We start from the raw sequence: 14166 nt of genomic DNA, 5'->3' as shown, positions 1-14166 counted from the left end.
AGGTACATCTGTTATTCAAGTGACAGCCACAGATGCTGATGACGCCAACTATGGAAACAGTGCCAAAGTGGTGTACAGCATCCTCCAAGGACAGCCATATTTCTCAGTGGACCCAGAAACAGGTTAGCAATTCATTCACTCTTACTTTTTGCAATGACAGAGACAGGATGCAGGGATCAAGGCATGTCTCACTTCCATTTAAATGTTGGAACAGACACATGGCATCATATGACTTGATGCAAAGCTGATACACTTTTTCTAAATGGAAACTGGAATCATGATTAGAGTATGCCTTTCTTTTGTTAAAATAATATTATTGCAGAAGAACTGCTTTCCTTGGTATGAGTAAGACTTCCGGAAGACTACTGTTAACTGTAAAGGTCAACAGTTCAGAAAGGGTCTAGAATAATGTAAAGGGTCCAAAGCATCTTGAAAGTATTAAAGCTTATTTTACACCAGTTTCTGGGAATTTCACCTGCTTGCCTTTAAGAAAAGAAAAAAGGAGCTGGATTATAAGGTAAAAAAAAATAATCCCCAAAGATAAAATAATTATTTCTAAAGGTTTTTGATAGATTCTTGACCACTGAAAATTTTTAACTCAAAATGCTTTTTGAAACTGCATTCTGATTCCATCATCTATTAGAACTGAAGCAAAAAGCATTAATATTTTAACTTGTAAAACATGAATGGGCACCCATTTCACTGTTATGTAGGAAATCAGCTAAGAGACAGACACAAAGAAGAAAAACTTGTGTGAACTCTGAATATCTGTAATCCAAAACTGGGGTTCAAAAAAAAAAAACAAACAAAAACATTCTCCCCCCACATCCAGATACCTAATCCTAATGCACAGAAGACTTAGCAGGCATTTCATTAACTTGTTCCTGCACATTATAAAAATTTTTCTGGTTTGAGAATCCAGAATTTAAATACAATTTTGCCCAGAATCCCTGAAGTTCCTAATCCATTGGGCATAATCAGATCATGGTTAATTTCCTTTTGAAACATTTTCTTTTTTAAATGCAGCAAAGGCACGATACCAAAAGGATAATAAGAGTCACGCTGCTACAGTTTTAAAAGGAAGCATGATGATTTTGCCTAAGATTAAAGTGTTTGGGTTTTTTTCCACCTTCTCCTCTCCCTCTCCTTTTTCTCTTTTCTCCAGTCATCCACTTAAAACATCTTTACCAGGCATGAGCAGGGAAACAGGACCAGTATGACACAGTCATTAACTGATGGCAGCCGGTGGTTAGACAGGCAGATGGTTTGGGGGAGACTTGGGCTCTTGTCTTTGTGGGATTATCTTTCATTTTTATCCAATTTTCTTTTTACTGTTACATATATTAACAAGCCTAGGTAAGGTAATCAGAACCTGGTAATTCTGGATCAGACATAAATGCCATAACCACTAGACTACAGAGGTTTTTTTCTTTGTTTCACATTCTTTCTAGCAGTAAGAGGTTTCCAGAGTTGCTTTTCTTTTTTTTTGCATGATAAAATAGCTTCCATATCAAGCCAAGCCTGTAATAAAGAAAAAGGAAAGGCAGGGGTGTGAATCCCCCAAGCAAAAAAGCACACTGTATTGAAATTCTCCCAGTTCACAAGACAGAGCTCTCATCACTTAAACCTTGCAAAGCCACCACCCCTTTAAATACAAAAAAAACCAAAACAAACCCAGGCCCTGCTTGGTTTCCTAAAAGAAAACATATGTGTGTCCACTTTAATGAAAAGGTCTTTGGGCTCTGGATCCCAGGAGGATTGAGGTCACTTCTCCGTTCAGGCTGTGGGATCATTGGTTTTCTTATCGGAGGTGCCTACTCATTTCGTGTGCTTTACAAGTGTCTGAGACATTTAAATTACATTTACAAAACTCTTGAGATCGGACACTCAAAAAAGATTTTCCAACACTAATTTTACAGTTTTTTCCAATTATTTTATTACCTATACCCTTAGCTGGCTTACAGTGGCCATCACTGCACATTAAAATCTGTGATCCAGGGCACATTAGAGTTCAGCCTTGTGCTATAATATCAAAATCTCACCAGGGCTGGAGATCATATAATGCATTAAAAATTAGCTGAAAAACTTCATTACAAATGTATTTCATTACAAATATATTTATATTTTTGTCATTGAAAGAATTATATTTATTTAGTACATAACAAGAAATAGTCTGTTACATTTATTTATCTTTTTTCTTAAAATCACATTAAATCAGCCATAGATTGAAAGGTTCGTTGAAGTATACCTTGTTTTGATTACTATGGATTAGCATCTGCACAGTATATGTTACATTAATCCATTTTAAAACTCTGAGATTAAAGTGGGTGGTGCTTCTCCTTTACCTCTATATCTCTCCTTTTTCTCCCTTCTCCAAGGCATAATCAAGACTGCTTTACCAGACATGAGCAGAGAAAACAGGGAACTGTATCAAGTGGTCATCCAGGCCAAAGACATGGGAGGTCAGATGGGAGGACTATCAGGGACCACCACCGTGAACATCACACTGACTGATGTCAACGACAATCCGCCTCGCTTCCCACAGAGTATGGAGCATATAATAGCTGTTTTCTGAAGAACCTCTCTAATATCAGCTGTTTCACTGTCACCATCTGGGATATTCTTTTTTTCCCTTTTTATTTTTTTCCCCGGTATAAATACCAGCCTACTGCTGTGTCTGTTTATGTTGCAGCATTATTAAGGCAAATGGAAATGTCTGCCTTCATGTTTCTTATAGCAAGATATTTCTCGGAATGATAAACTTACTTCCCATTCTTATTCTGCATACAGAAATGTGGGCTGTAACAATAACCTAGGCTAACTGCAGTGACTTGAAAGCCTTTAGAGGAATCTAATCACAAAACCTAGGGTTCACTTTTTGGAGACATTTGTAGTTCCGCATGTTTAGGCAAACAACCAGGTCAGCAAATATTCTAATGTACCACCTTGCACAGGCAGAGTTGGTCAAGTTGTATGCTCTGCTAGAAGTCTAAGCATTTGGTTTAAGTACTTGTAATCTGTGTTCAGCTCTTGATGTTGAATGATTTTGATATTTAAAATATCTCTGTAGAATTAAAAATGGAAAACAACAGAAAGCTGCACAATACAGAAAGCTTCACAGCAAAGAAAGTTTCACAGCAAACTACAGATCCTTTCATCCTAGGCCACTGGTTTAAATCCAGTCCCAAGTTGTTATAATCAGTGTCTGATAGCTGTTTGATAGGCTGCAGACAGAAGAAATTTACAGCCACAGTTCAGTGCTTACTGGAAAAATGTCCACATTATAATATTTGAATTGCTTGTTGGCACTGATTAGGGACCTGACTGGCTCTCTTTATAGATTCACCAAGGACTGAACAAACAGAGCTGATTTAGAAAACATTCTCCCAGACTTGAAGAAACTAGAAAAGCACTTCAGTACTATGGCAATAAGTACACTCAGAATAGTATAACAGGTCAACCTAGAACAGATTTAAAAAAAATAAAATTAGAAACGCTGACAGTGTGGGAGAAAGGCTTCTTGAAACTGCATATCTTTTTTTCTCTATTCATGATAACATTGCTTTTTAAAAAGAGCGAGGAACACAAGTACTTTGGTCTTCATAAAGAAAATGTAATTTGAATTCACACTCAGAGTTTACTTGCTAAGAATCACCTTCACACGGCAAACTCAAACAGCAATTTTTACCAACCACCCTGTTTGAATTCAGGAGGGGATACTGCTTAAATATGTACAGCATTACATTGCCCATAATATTTTGGCAAATAGGAATTCTTGAACCTAAATTAGAATGCAGTGTAGCACATTGCATTTTAAGCTTTGTTGCTGAATTTAATTTAATTTAATGTAATTTAATTTAATTTAATTTAAATTTAAAAAATAAAGAATGAAGAATGTATAGAACTGCAAAATAACTTAGAGTTTTCTGTTTCCTTAGCCTTTGTACCTTATGATGCTCTTCTTTCAAGGTTATCTGACGCCTGAAGTCTATGGAAGTTCTAATTATTTCAATAAGCTTTGGGTTTGGTACTTAATTATAGAGAAATTTACACAATTTGATGCCTCATACAATATTCTCTGTAGCTTTTCTCTTTGAACATCACTGAAACACAGGGGATGGGCTGTAGGAGACCTGCTGTGGCATCTATTCAGTGGTGCAATTTTCATTTTGCTGATCACCCATCCCTCTCATTTTCTTTCTCCTCAGCGGGGTGGTTTTCAACACTTCCTAGGAAATCAAACATAGAGAAACATCTGGAGGCTTCGATTTCTTAGATAGTTATGAAGAGGGGCATACCTTCAAAGAATCATCTAGTTTTGGATGTCTGATCCTTCTAAAAACAATTATCTTCTATTTTCTCTTATGTGAGGCAAAAATAAGTGAAAATATGGCCCAAAGCTGAGGGTGAATTGCAAACGGAAGCAACAGGAGTTAATGTTAAGGTATTGAAGAGCTAAAGATTGATTTCTTAGAGTGACAGAATAAAGGAAAATGACAGAGTGCGCTGTGAAGTACTGGTTGTTCAGACTGCATTAAGAAGGAACAGATTTTCTGTTTTGTTTTGTTTCCTGAAAGGAATCCTGGACAGATAAAAGAGATTAATTTCAATGGCACTATAATGAAAATCTTACACATTTTGAATTCGGTTGTACCCTAAACCATATTAGCCATCCTGAATGCTGAAAATGCCACAGCACCACAAAATAAGGAATGCTTTCAGATGCAAAAGCATTCAAGGGAGTTATTTATTCTGGAAGAAGTCATAAGTAGCATGATTAAATCTGTTCTTACTGTATTTCTGGCTCGCCTGCTAAACCCTTGAATTTGAGCAAGCTTTCAAACTTATGGTTAGCTGCCAGGAATCCTAACTTTCATCCCATTTTCAGCCTGGTTTAAGGGAATAACATGCATTTCACTCTGTAAGGATTACAGCCAAACAGCCTACTGCTGAGCTTTCATTTACAACCTTGAATTCGTAACAGCAAATAAAATTTAGCATCAAGCATTAGATTCTATTTTGTTACACATCTATATAAATATAAGGTATTTGCAGTGACAGTCTTTGGTACTTAGACTGTACATTTGGGGATAGAAACCCATTCAGCACTCAAGATGTTTTGTTTAGTCCTTCTACTTAAAAGGAACCTTCAGGACCCTTTAAGTGTCTTAAAAGAAAGCAAAGAGAATGTAAATATTGGAAATAGGGTAGTTGAAAGAGAGACACTTGACTGTACTATACTACAAGTCAATACAATTTATACAGGTTCTTACTGGATGCTTCAAATAAGGATTGTGCATTTTATCAGGTGCTAATTTTGTCAGGTCCAGACTCTTAAGGTATTTTTCCAATGTTACTACTTCACTCAGTAAATTGATACTAATTTACCTAAGAAAACAGATCAAAAGAAACATCAGATTGTGGAATGTCACATGTAAAACACTGACTATATCAGATTTCTTTTTACATCTTTTTGGCCGTAAATAACTGAAAATACTGATTTAAAAACATTTCTGTCTTATTAGTCATGAAAGGTCTCCATTGTCTGCTTCTGACTGGTCAAGAAAACCATCTGATTAATACTTTTTCTGCAAGAGCATGTCTTTATAATTAGATTTTTATTGCAAATATTGGCAGAAAATACATATAAATTCACTTTTCATACACGTAGGCAAGATTAAAATGTCTGTGTAATCATAATTCTTTCTAGGAAACCCTGATTATAAAAACATTAAATGAAACCAACCATTGAAAGAGCACAAAAAGTATATGCAGAGTAAATTAAAAAAAATTTGAATGTATCGGCATTTCAATTAAATATAGCAATTAACATGAACATGCATCCAAACGCTTTTTACCGTGACTCTTTAGTATGTATTACCAATAATGGATGAATGAATTACTTTCACACAGGACATTTACAAATCTTGAATATATTTTTCAAAAGAATAAAAAATAAAGTCTATTCTATTTTAGTCTCTTTCCAAAATCCATGCTGATTTCTACACCTCTTGCGCCTTGAGAAAACAAAACAAAATCCCCTACTACTCTTAAATATATCTGGGAACATTTCTAGAAAACTAAGCAAAAAAATATATATATATATTGTTAAATTATCAAGGTTAGTATTGGTGTCTTATTGTTGAGCTTCTCTGTTCCTTACAGCTGAAGAACAAAAAAAAAAAAAAAAAAAGAAAAAAAAAGAAAGAAAAATAAAAAAGCAAAAAGCATTAAAAGCACAGTACTAAATGGATTGGAAGAATCACTTGAAATTTTTGTGACAGTTTGTCAATCAACTCCAAACCCTGTTTTAAAGTTTAGTATGATGACTAACAGCATTTTTCTTAAAGTGTTTCAAACTTCCAGTTACTTAAAAATCCAGGTGATATTGAAAATGTTTATTATTCAGAAGAACAAAGCTTCTCAGAATAACAAATGCTTGATATTTCTCTTCCAGGCACCTACCAGTTTAGCTCTCCTGAGTCTGCACCACCTGGGACTCCTCTTGGCAGAATTAAAGCCAATGACCCTGATGTGGGTGAAAATGCAGAGATTGAGTATAGCATTTCCAATGGGGATGGATCAGACATGTTTGATATCATCACTGACAAGGACACACAGGAAGGGATTATAACTGTCAAAAAGGTTTATTTTTTCTCCCTCTTTTTTATATGTACTTAGCTGTCCAGGTGTTATGGTTATTTTTCTTTTTCCAGGGGAAGGGAGGGTAGATCTCACAAGGGGTCAGGCTGCCAGGGAGTTGCTGTATTAGTTTTGTTCTTCTCTTTCTTCAGTAGATATCTGTTATTTTCAAGTCTCGAGGGAAATTTACTGGCATGTCACTTCACATAAAGCAATATTTCAGTGGCTGCTGTCTGTTCAATATATATACTCTCACACACAGTACTTTTGAATTAGGGCTGTGAAAACCTGGAGGGATTCAGTTCACAGTAGGGTTTGTCATCTGAATGCTGCAGTAAGGCTCACAAGGGTTGGAGGCTCACCTGAAGTTTGATGAACTTACCACTCTGATGCTAAACTGTCCCTCTTTAATCTGTCCAACAGTTGAGGTATCTCCAGTGTCTAAAATCTGTCTTTGTTTAAGTCCAGCCTTAGTGAAACTTAAGTTGCTACACATTATGTCAATGGAAGTCCAAAGAGCAAAGACATGGGCAGAAATTTTATTCAAAATACCATCTCTGACAGATTTATTGGTTGCTTTTTAGTGTTCAGACTGTTAAACTCTGAACATTATCTTTGTTCTATTCTTACTGAACATATCAGTAATAATTGATATATACATATATAAAGTACAGATCTATAGACATATATTTGGAAACATGTGCATGTGTGTGATTGTGTGCACTTATGAATGTATATATGCATATATGGATATGCATAATATAAATGCCACATAGATTGGAAATCAGATTTAATAGCTTTTCTTTTCACTCTGGAATATGGAAGCCAAGACAGGTCTGGGTTGCTCCTGATGCAAAATAGGGAAGGGTAGATGGTAACGGGGGGAGGGAAGGTGTAAGGAGAAAGGAAGTAGGATGGAGTATTTAAGAGCTGGGATAATTATTATTGTTCCTAGAAATGAGTTGAGACAAATAAGACCTTTAGCAATTCCTACCTGAGGATTGAGTCCAACTTCCCCATTTCTTTGTCTTTTTTTTTGATTTTTCTATAGATTGACACCTCATGGTTTTCCAGGAATCTGAACAAGTAGTAGGCAGAGGGATCATAATAGCCTTGCTGCTCTATAACACTCCTTATTTTTCTTATACCTAGAACAAGCCCTAATGTACTCCATCTTCTCCAAGATTCGTTAAATCTTAGAGCTTTTGATCCTAAAAATGCCTCCACTTCTAATCCAGTATTATAAAACTGACTCACATTTCTTCTAAAGTGACACAATTTTCTTTATTATTATTTGCTCCCCAGCATCTGGATTTTGAAAACAAGATGTTATACACTTTAAGAGTGGAAGCAACCAACGCTCATCCTGATCCTCGTTTTCTTCAGCTGGGGCCATTCAAAGACACAGCTTTGGTCAAAATTTCTGTAGAAGACATAGATGAACCTCCAGTGTTCAGCAGACCCTGGTATTTAATAGAGGTAGATGAAGATGCCAAGGAAGGAAGCATTATTGGGCAGGTTATAGCCCAAGATCCAGATATAACAAAGAACACAATAAAGTAAGCCATTACACAGTATAAAATGCTTTAGATGTGGGTCAAGTCTCACGCAGAAAGTTTGATGAAAGTGCAATGCAATAGGGGCCACCAGGATAATAAAGCCCATAGGGGTTACTGAAAAGTGTCAACCAGAGAAATCTCTGTAAGAGCTTGTGAAGGCAAACACAGTTAATAGTGCATGATATGCTTCTGAAGGACAGCCTATAGGCACCAGGTAAAAAGAAAGGAGAGGTCACCATTTAACTGGCGTCATGTTCTAGTACTTTCACCAAACTGTTTATAAGATTATGTTTTTATACCATATTTCCAATGGCAAACTTTTGTAAAATACTCAAAACAGTGTATTTTTGTGCTCCCTGCTGGTTGATAGTATTGAGCCTTCTGTACCTTTATAATCCCCAAGACATAACACTGTCTACCATGTTCTATAGCTTAACTATTTAATGATCACACTATATTAAATAAGAAATGATTGCGAGAAAGTCATAACAATTAGAGGAAAGAGTTCAGTGCTGTGAAATTGCTGTAATTGTTAGCCATCTGTTATTATCTGCAGTGACAAACACAGCATTGAAATTTGTGTATTTACCATGCAACTGATTGGGAAACCTGATTTCTTCATTTCTGATCAAGCCTGTTATGTTCTGTAGCAATACGGTTTGGGGTAGGAAGTGTGAGAGGAGGAAGAAAATAAAATATTTTAAAGTTATCTATGTACAAAATCTCAGTATAACCTGATAGAGACTGGTAACTAGATTAATTTAAAAAGTACCTGTAAAATCAGTTATTCCTTGCTGGGAAAGAACAAAGCAAAAGCAAGTGTCATAAAATAAGATTTTAAGAACTTTCACCTTAAACAACAACTAATCCAAAGATATTTCTGCTGATTTTTATGGTCTTTGTGACATCTCTTATATCTTGTTATAAACTGATATTTAATTATATCTGCAATGTGTGTCTTTTGATGATTGAGTTCTCCAAGAAACAACTAATTTGCAAAAATATTATCTAAAAATGTTCACTTTTAGTTGTTATGCCAGTATTCCCTATATACGCTAAAATGTCATTTCAAATATCAATCTAACAAACAGCCCACATAAATAGTTTGCTCTTCATCCCACTCACTCCTCTTAAAAAATGGTTTCTCAGTGTTTGTAACCTGCTGCACTCCTCAGGAAGCTACAGGGAAGCTTAGGTTAATTTTAAAGAAAACATTATTGATTAACCACAGTTAAAACTAGAAAACTTTTAGAGGTGGCTGTGAGCTAGAGACTATGACCGGAGATAGTGATGCTCAGTTGTACTGTATCTTGACAGATATTCTGTGGATCGACATACTGACCTTGACAGAATATTCAACATCTATTCAGGAAATGGATCCTTATTCATCTCAAAGTCACTTGACCGGGAAGAAACTCCCTGGCACAACATCACTGTCATAGCAACTGAAATCAGTAAGTTGGACATCATTTATCTTGAAAGAAGATTAGAACTGAGAAAAGACTGAAATTCTACAGTATCTATGATTTATCTTGTTTCATTAGTTTTGGCCCTATTCAGGTATTATCAATAGACAGTATCTTTACATGCACATCAAAGATCATTTTACTACTTTAGGATTATCTTTGCCCATTTGTGAAATGATAATTTGGAATTCTCAGGCTCAACAAAACCATGTAGAGTATATATTAGACAAGTTAACTGGTTCCCTGAGAATTCCCAGCAAATAATTTGGTGCAGGTGTGATGCACTGGCTTTATCCTAAGCTAAGTCTTTGGGAAAATCCTTGGAAAAAAAAGATGTCCATGATGGATGAACAGCACATTATCAGAATGACCACTGTACACAGGGGAAGAAATTATGCCTTACCTCAACTGCTTTTAACTTATCTCAGGAAATGGCTTCATTTGAAGCCAAAACTAGAGGAAATTCTTCCCCCTCCATGTCTGAAGCAAACCCTGGCCATAAGTCTTTCATCTGGTTTCTTTACTATCCTGTTGGACCCTTTTAGACCTGGATGTCTCTTCCCTGGTTTTAATTCAGCTGGGGCCATTCAAAGACACAGCTTTGGTCAAAATTTCTGTGGAAGACATAGATGAACCTCCAGCTGACTGATAACAGTCATCAGAGGGGAAAGGAGCACTGATTTTAGGGAACAACTTTTTTGCATTCCTTCATTCTTCTGATAGATTCCCCAGGAGTTTATGTGCTTAACCGTCTGAGAATCGGGTAATATAGAGAGATCAATTATACCCCCATTTTCAGAAAGACCGATACCTTCTCCTTAAAAACACTTTTTCATTGTTTGGTCAAATATCGTCTCCATTCTCAAAATTTGTACTGTGAGATTCATCTCCAGCAATAGCTTAACCTTGGAGGTCAAGTTTGTGAAGACCAGTTCATAATAATGTCTACATATATCCTTTTTTTGTTTTGGTTTTTACATTTTTGGGAGAAAGGGCAACTTTGAGTTGGGTTTTTTTGTTGTTGTTGACTGACAGTGCTTTACTACTTTACTGCTTTGAACAAGTAAATGTTCATGACAGCTCGACCTCAAGTGCAGCTTTTGCAATGAATCATTTACTGCACTCATGTATGGAATACAAGTCAATAATAACTCAGTGGTCTGTTTTAATGCAAATCAATTTAAGTATACTTTGTATTATTTCAAAATACATATACCATTAATAGGACATGTTTTAAATGTAAATAGGGCTTTTGTGTGTACGGAACATATGTCAGCAGAAAATGAAATATGATTATTTTAATGTAATCAAGAAAAATGAACATTTCCAACATGTATTGGAAAAAATATATTAGATCATTTCAGTTTCTTCATAGACTTTGCACTGTAATACAAATAATAAACAATTTTCTTGTTCCAGATAATCCGAAACAAAGTAGCCAGATATCTGTCTTCATCCGGATTTTAGACATAAATGATCATGCACCAGAATTTGCCAAATACTATGAAACATTTGTTTGTGAAAACGCAAAAGCAGGACAGGTAAACAAATACTTACGTTACTGAAAAACTTACAATGAGACTATCCTGGAATACCATCATGAAAACCTCAGCATATCTTAATTTGAACAACTGCAAACACATCCAACCTCTTTATTCCCTACCTTCTACAGAAACTACCAGTTGATTCAAAAAAGGTTTGAGGAACTAAAAGATGTAGGATTTTACGCTAGTATAATGACATAGCATCAATACAAAATCGTACTTTAAGGTGTTTTTTCATTCCTAATATCAGAAAATATTTTTTATATCTAGTTATGCATAATACTACAAAACTCTTTATACTGTCTGATAATCCCATTGCTTTCTGGACTTTTTTTCAAAGCCTTAGTTAATGTAGCCACACCTTCAGGTACAAAAAGCAAGAAAATCTTTTATTATGCTTCAGTAAAGGAGACATGAAAAATAAACTTTTACAAAACTAAAAGATAATGCAACTGTTACATTGTAAGTTAAACTTCAATTTGGGATTGAGTTGAATTTGGTCAAAACTCATGTATATCCCTTTCTAAAGTATCTCAACAGTTCTATAATAATCTGAAAAGGCAATAATAAGATTTGGAGAGAAAATAAAGTGATAACTGGGAACTGAGAAAGGAGGCAGACCAACAGAACTCAGCGCCAGGATATTACAGAAATCTTTTAATATTACTGCCACTACAGCCAACATCTATTTATACTAATGCCAGTTAGCCTTTCAGTTTTAAATCATGTGAAGAAAGACAAATGTTTTGCTGATTTCTAATTCTGAAAGTATTTACCAAAGAAGTGGATTTAGTATAAGATTGGGTACCTCGACACTGTCTTTCAAGCATGGGCCTAAAGTCAATGCATGAGCCTCTAGGCTGATGCATTTCTGAGTGGAAGAAAAAGCTTGAGATCATTATTTTTGCTAGCACAAACCTAAGTGTGTTCCTGCTCTAGTGGAGAGAGACCAGGATGGAGCCCTAAACTCAGCTTAGATCTGTCCCTGTGTCTCACTAGTTTTATGTGACCATCATCCAACCAAAGCTGGCTGACTTCACAGAAAGTATGTGCAAAAGATCAGAATGTAGGATATTTTGTTTGTCCTTAGAGCACAGTGACCATACAACACTCAAAGGCTTTACAGGCCCGCGCGATATGGATACACATAAGGAAGGATGCTCATGTTTTACCTTGGTCACTGCCCAGTGTTGTATTTAATATAGCAGTGATGAATTAAATTAAAACGGTGGAAGGAATTATAATATCAAAAAATGAAGACGAAGCACCTTTCAAAACAACTGAGGTTTATGATCAGAACATGGTGTCTTAACCAGTGACATAAATTGTCACATAAGAATACAGTTCAAGCCTTTTAGGATGAATAAAAATTCCCTAAACTTCTGGTTATTTTACCCTCATAGTTTTGTTTTATGATTTATAAGCTGTTTTTCCAGGTGAAATACACTCAGATAATTCTAGCCATTAATTTCAAACAGCTAGCATATGACCTAAACTTTGTCTGTGCAACAAAATCTCTTTGCACAAGATGAAATTGAGACAAATAAGTCTTAAAATCTCAGTATAATGACTGGTAGCAGAGTGAGTCAGGCACTTTAATTGCATAACACAAAGAAAGGTTCCAAAGCTTATAAATGAAGATTTCATTGGCCTTAATCATGGGCAATTTTATCAACGAGCAAACACAGCTTTTGTCATATATTTGAACCAAGTTCAATCCAGGCATACTGCTTGTCAGTTTCCTTAACCCAATTTCCATCTAGTCTAGCATATTTGATGAAATATGCATTAATGTATAAAATTTCATTTACCTTTCTGGTAAATTCTGTGTTTTTCTAACAACAGAGATGGCAGAGGCCCATTAGATAAGCATACTGTTATTCAGACCTCCCTTCCAACTAGTGTACCAATGTAATTCCAGGAATGATTTTTCCTAATTGGAAAAATCCACAAAAATACTAGAAAGACACTGTGCATCAAGTGTAGCTGCAGAAGAATGAGAGATCAGACTGTTCTTCTATTTGTTAACAACTGGGTTCCTCAAGACAGGCATCTGAGTTCATAGCTGAATATTTACATATAGTTGACCTAGTATTTCAAAAAATAAATTACCTTCAGTACATGAGACTACTTTTATTTTTGTGCCTAAAAATAGCAACGAATATAGAAATAGACACTTGAATATTTTGGCCAAGGATGCCAAATTCCAGATAGCCTGTATTGCTTATGTTTAGCAGTCCCCCTATAATACAACAAAGATATAGAATCATTGTGTTCATTTAGTACTATTCCACCATATTTTACAGATCCTAAAGCAGCTGTCTTATTAGAACCATCATTGCTTCTTGACACATCACAGCAGTGCTTCTACATTGGGTGCCCATAGCAGGAGAGCCAGTCTGAGAAGATAAATATATTTAGTTAATTTTTAATTTATTTTTTTTTAATCGGGCCTAGCTATTAGTCACATTGCTCTCCAAATCTCAGTTGTATCAGGAAGCAGTGAGAATGATCAAATATTGCTCTCTGCTGCCAAGTGACATTACTCATTCCCAACATCAGCAGACATTAGAGGCTGCATACATTGTGTTTTCCAGATAGCTTTAGGAGAGTCAGATGAAAGAAAATGCCACAGTCTCTCCTCCTTCCCTGCCACTCTTTTGTCTCCACACAACAATGGTATGACTAGGGAGAAACATTATCACTAGAGGTGCATAAACAACTACGTTCATTAGGCTGGAAAAGATTTGTCACGATGCGACCCCCGTTCCACTGGCTAATGCACAGGCTAAAGAAAAGCATGACCCAGCCTTCCTCTCACACAATTTAGAAATCCCTAATCCTTTGATGGCATGCTAGAGCCCCAGGGACTGTTGTGGAGAAGGCTCTGGTACAAGATCTCTCATGCCCTTGTCATGGGAATTAATTGGGTCTTTTTAGCTGGATTAGAGGATG

General features: G+C 35.8%; 1 protein-coding gene across 1 annotated transcript in view; it reads left to right on the top strand.

Moving 5' to 3' along the window:
* CDH9 (cadherin 9) overlaps positions 1-14166 on the top strand; it is a 100850-nt gene that overhangs the window by 76349 nt on the left and 10335 nt on the right. The window contains exons 5-10 of the mRNA XM_064443428.1: positions 3-122; positions 2379-2546; positions 6458-6645; positions 7948-8201; positions 9519-9655; positions 11087-11208. Of these exons, the coding sequence (XP_064299498.1) occupies positions 3-122; positions 2379-2546; positions 6458-6645; positions 7948-8201; positions 9519-9655; positions 11087-11208 (989 nt within the window). The remainder of the gene's footprint in view (positions 1-2; positions 123-2378; positions 2547-6457; positions 6646-7947; positions 8202-9518; positions 9656-11086; positions 11209-14166) is intronic.

The sequence above is a fragment of the Phalacrocorax carbo genome, chromosome 2, assembly GCF_963921805.1.
Source record: "Phalacrocorax carbo chromosome 2, bPhaCar2.1, whole genome shotgun sequence".
NCBI classification, from domain to species: Eukaryota; Metazoa; Chordata; class Aves; order Suliformes; family Phalacrocoracidae; genus Phalacrocorax; species Phalacrocorax carbo.
This window is presented reverse-complemented; position numbering and strand designations above follow the sequence as displayed.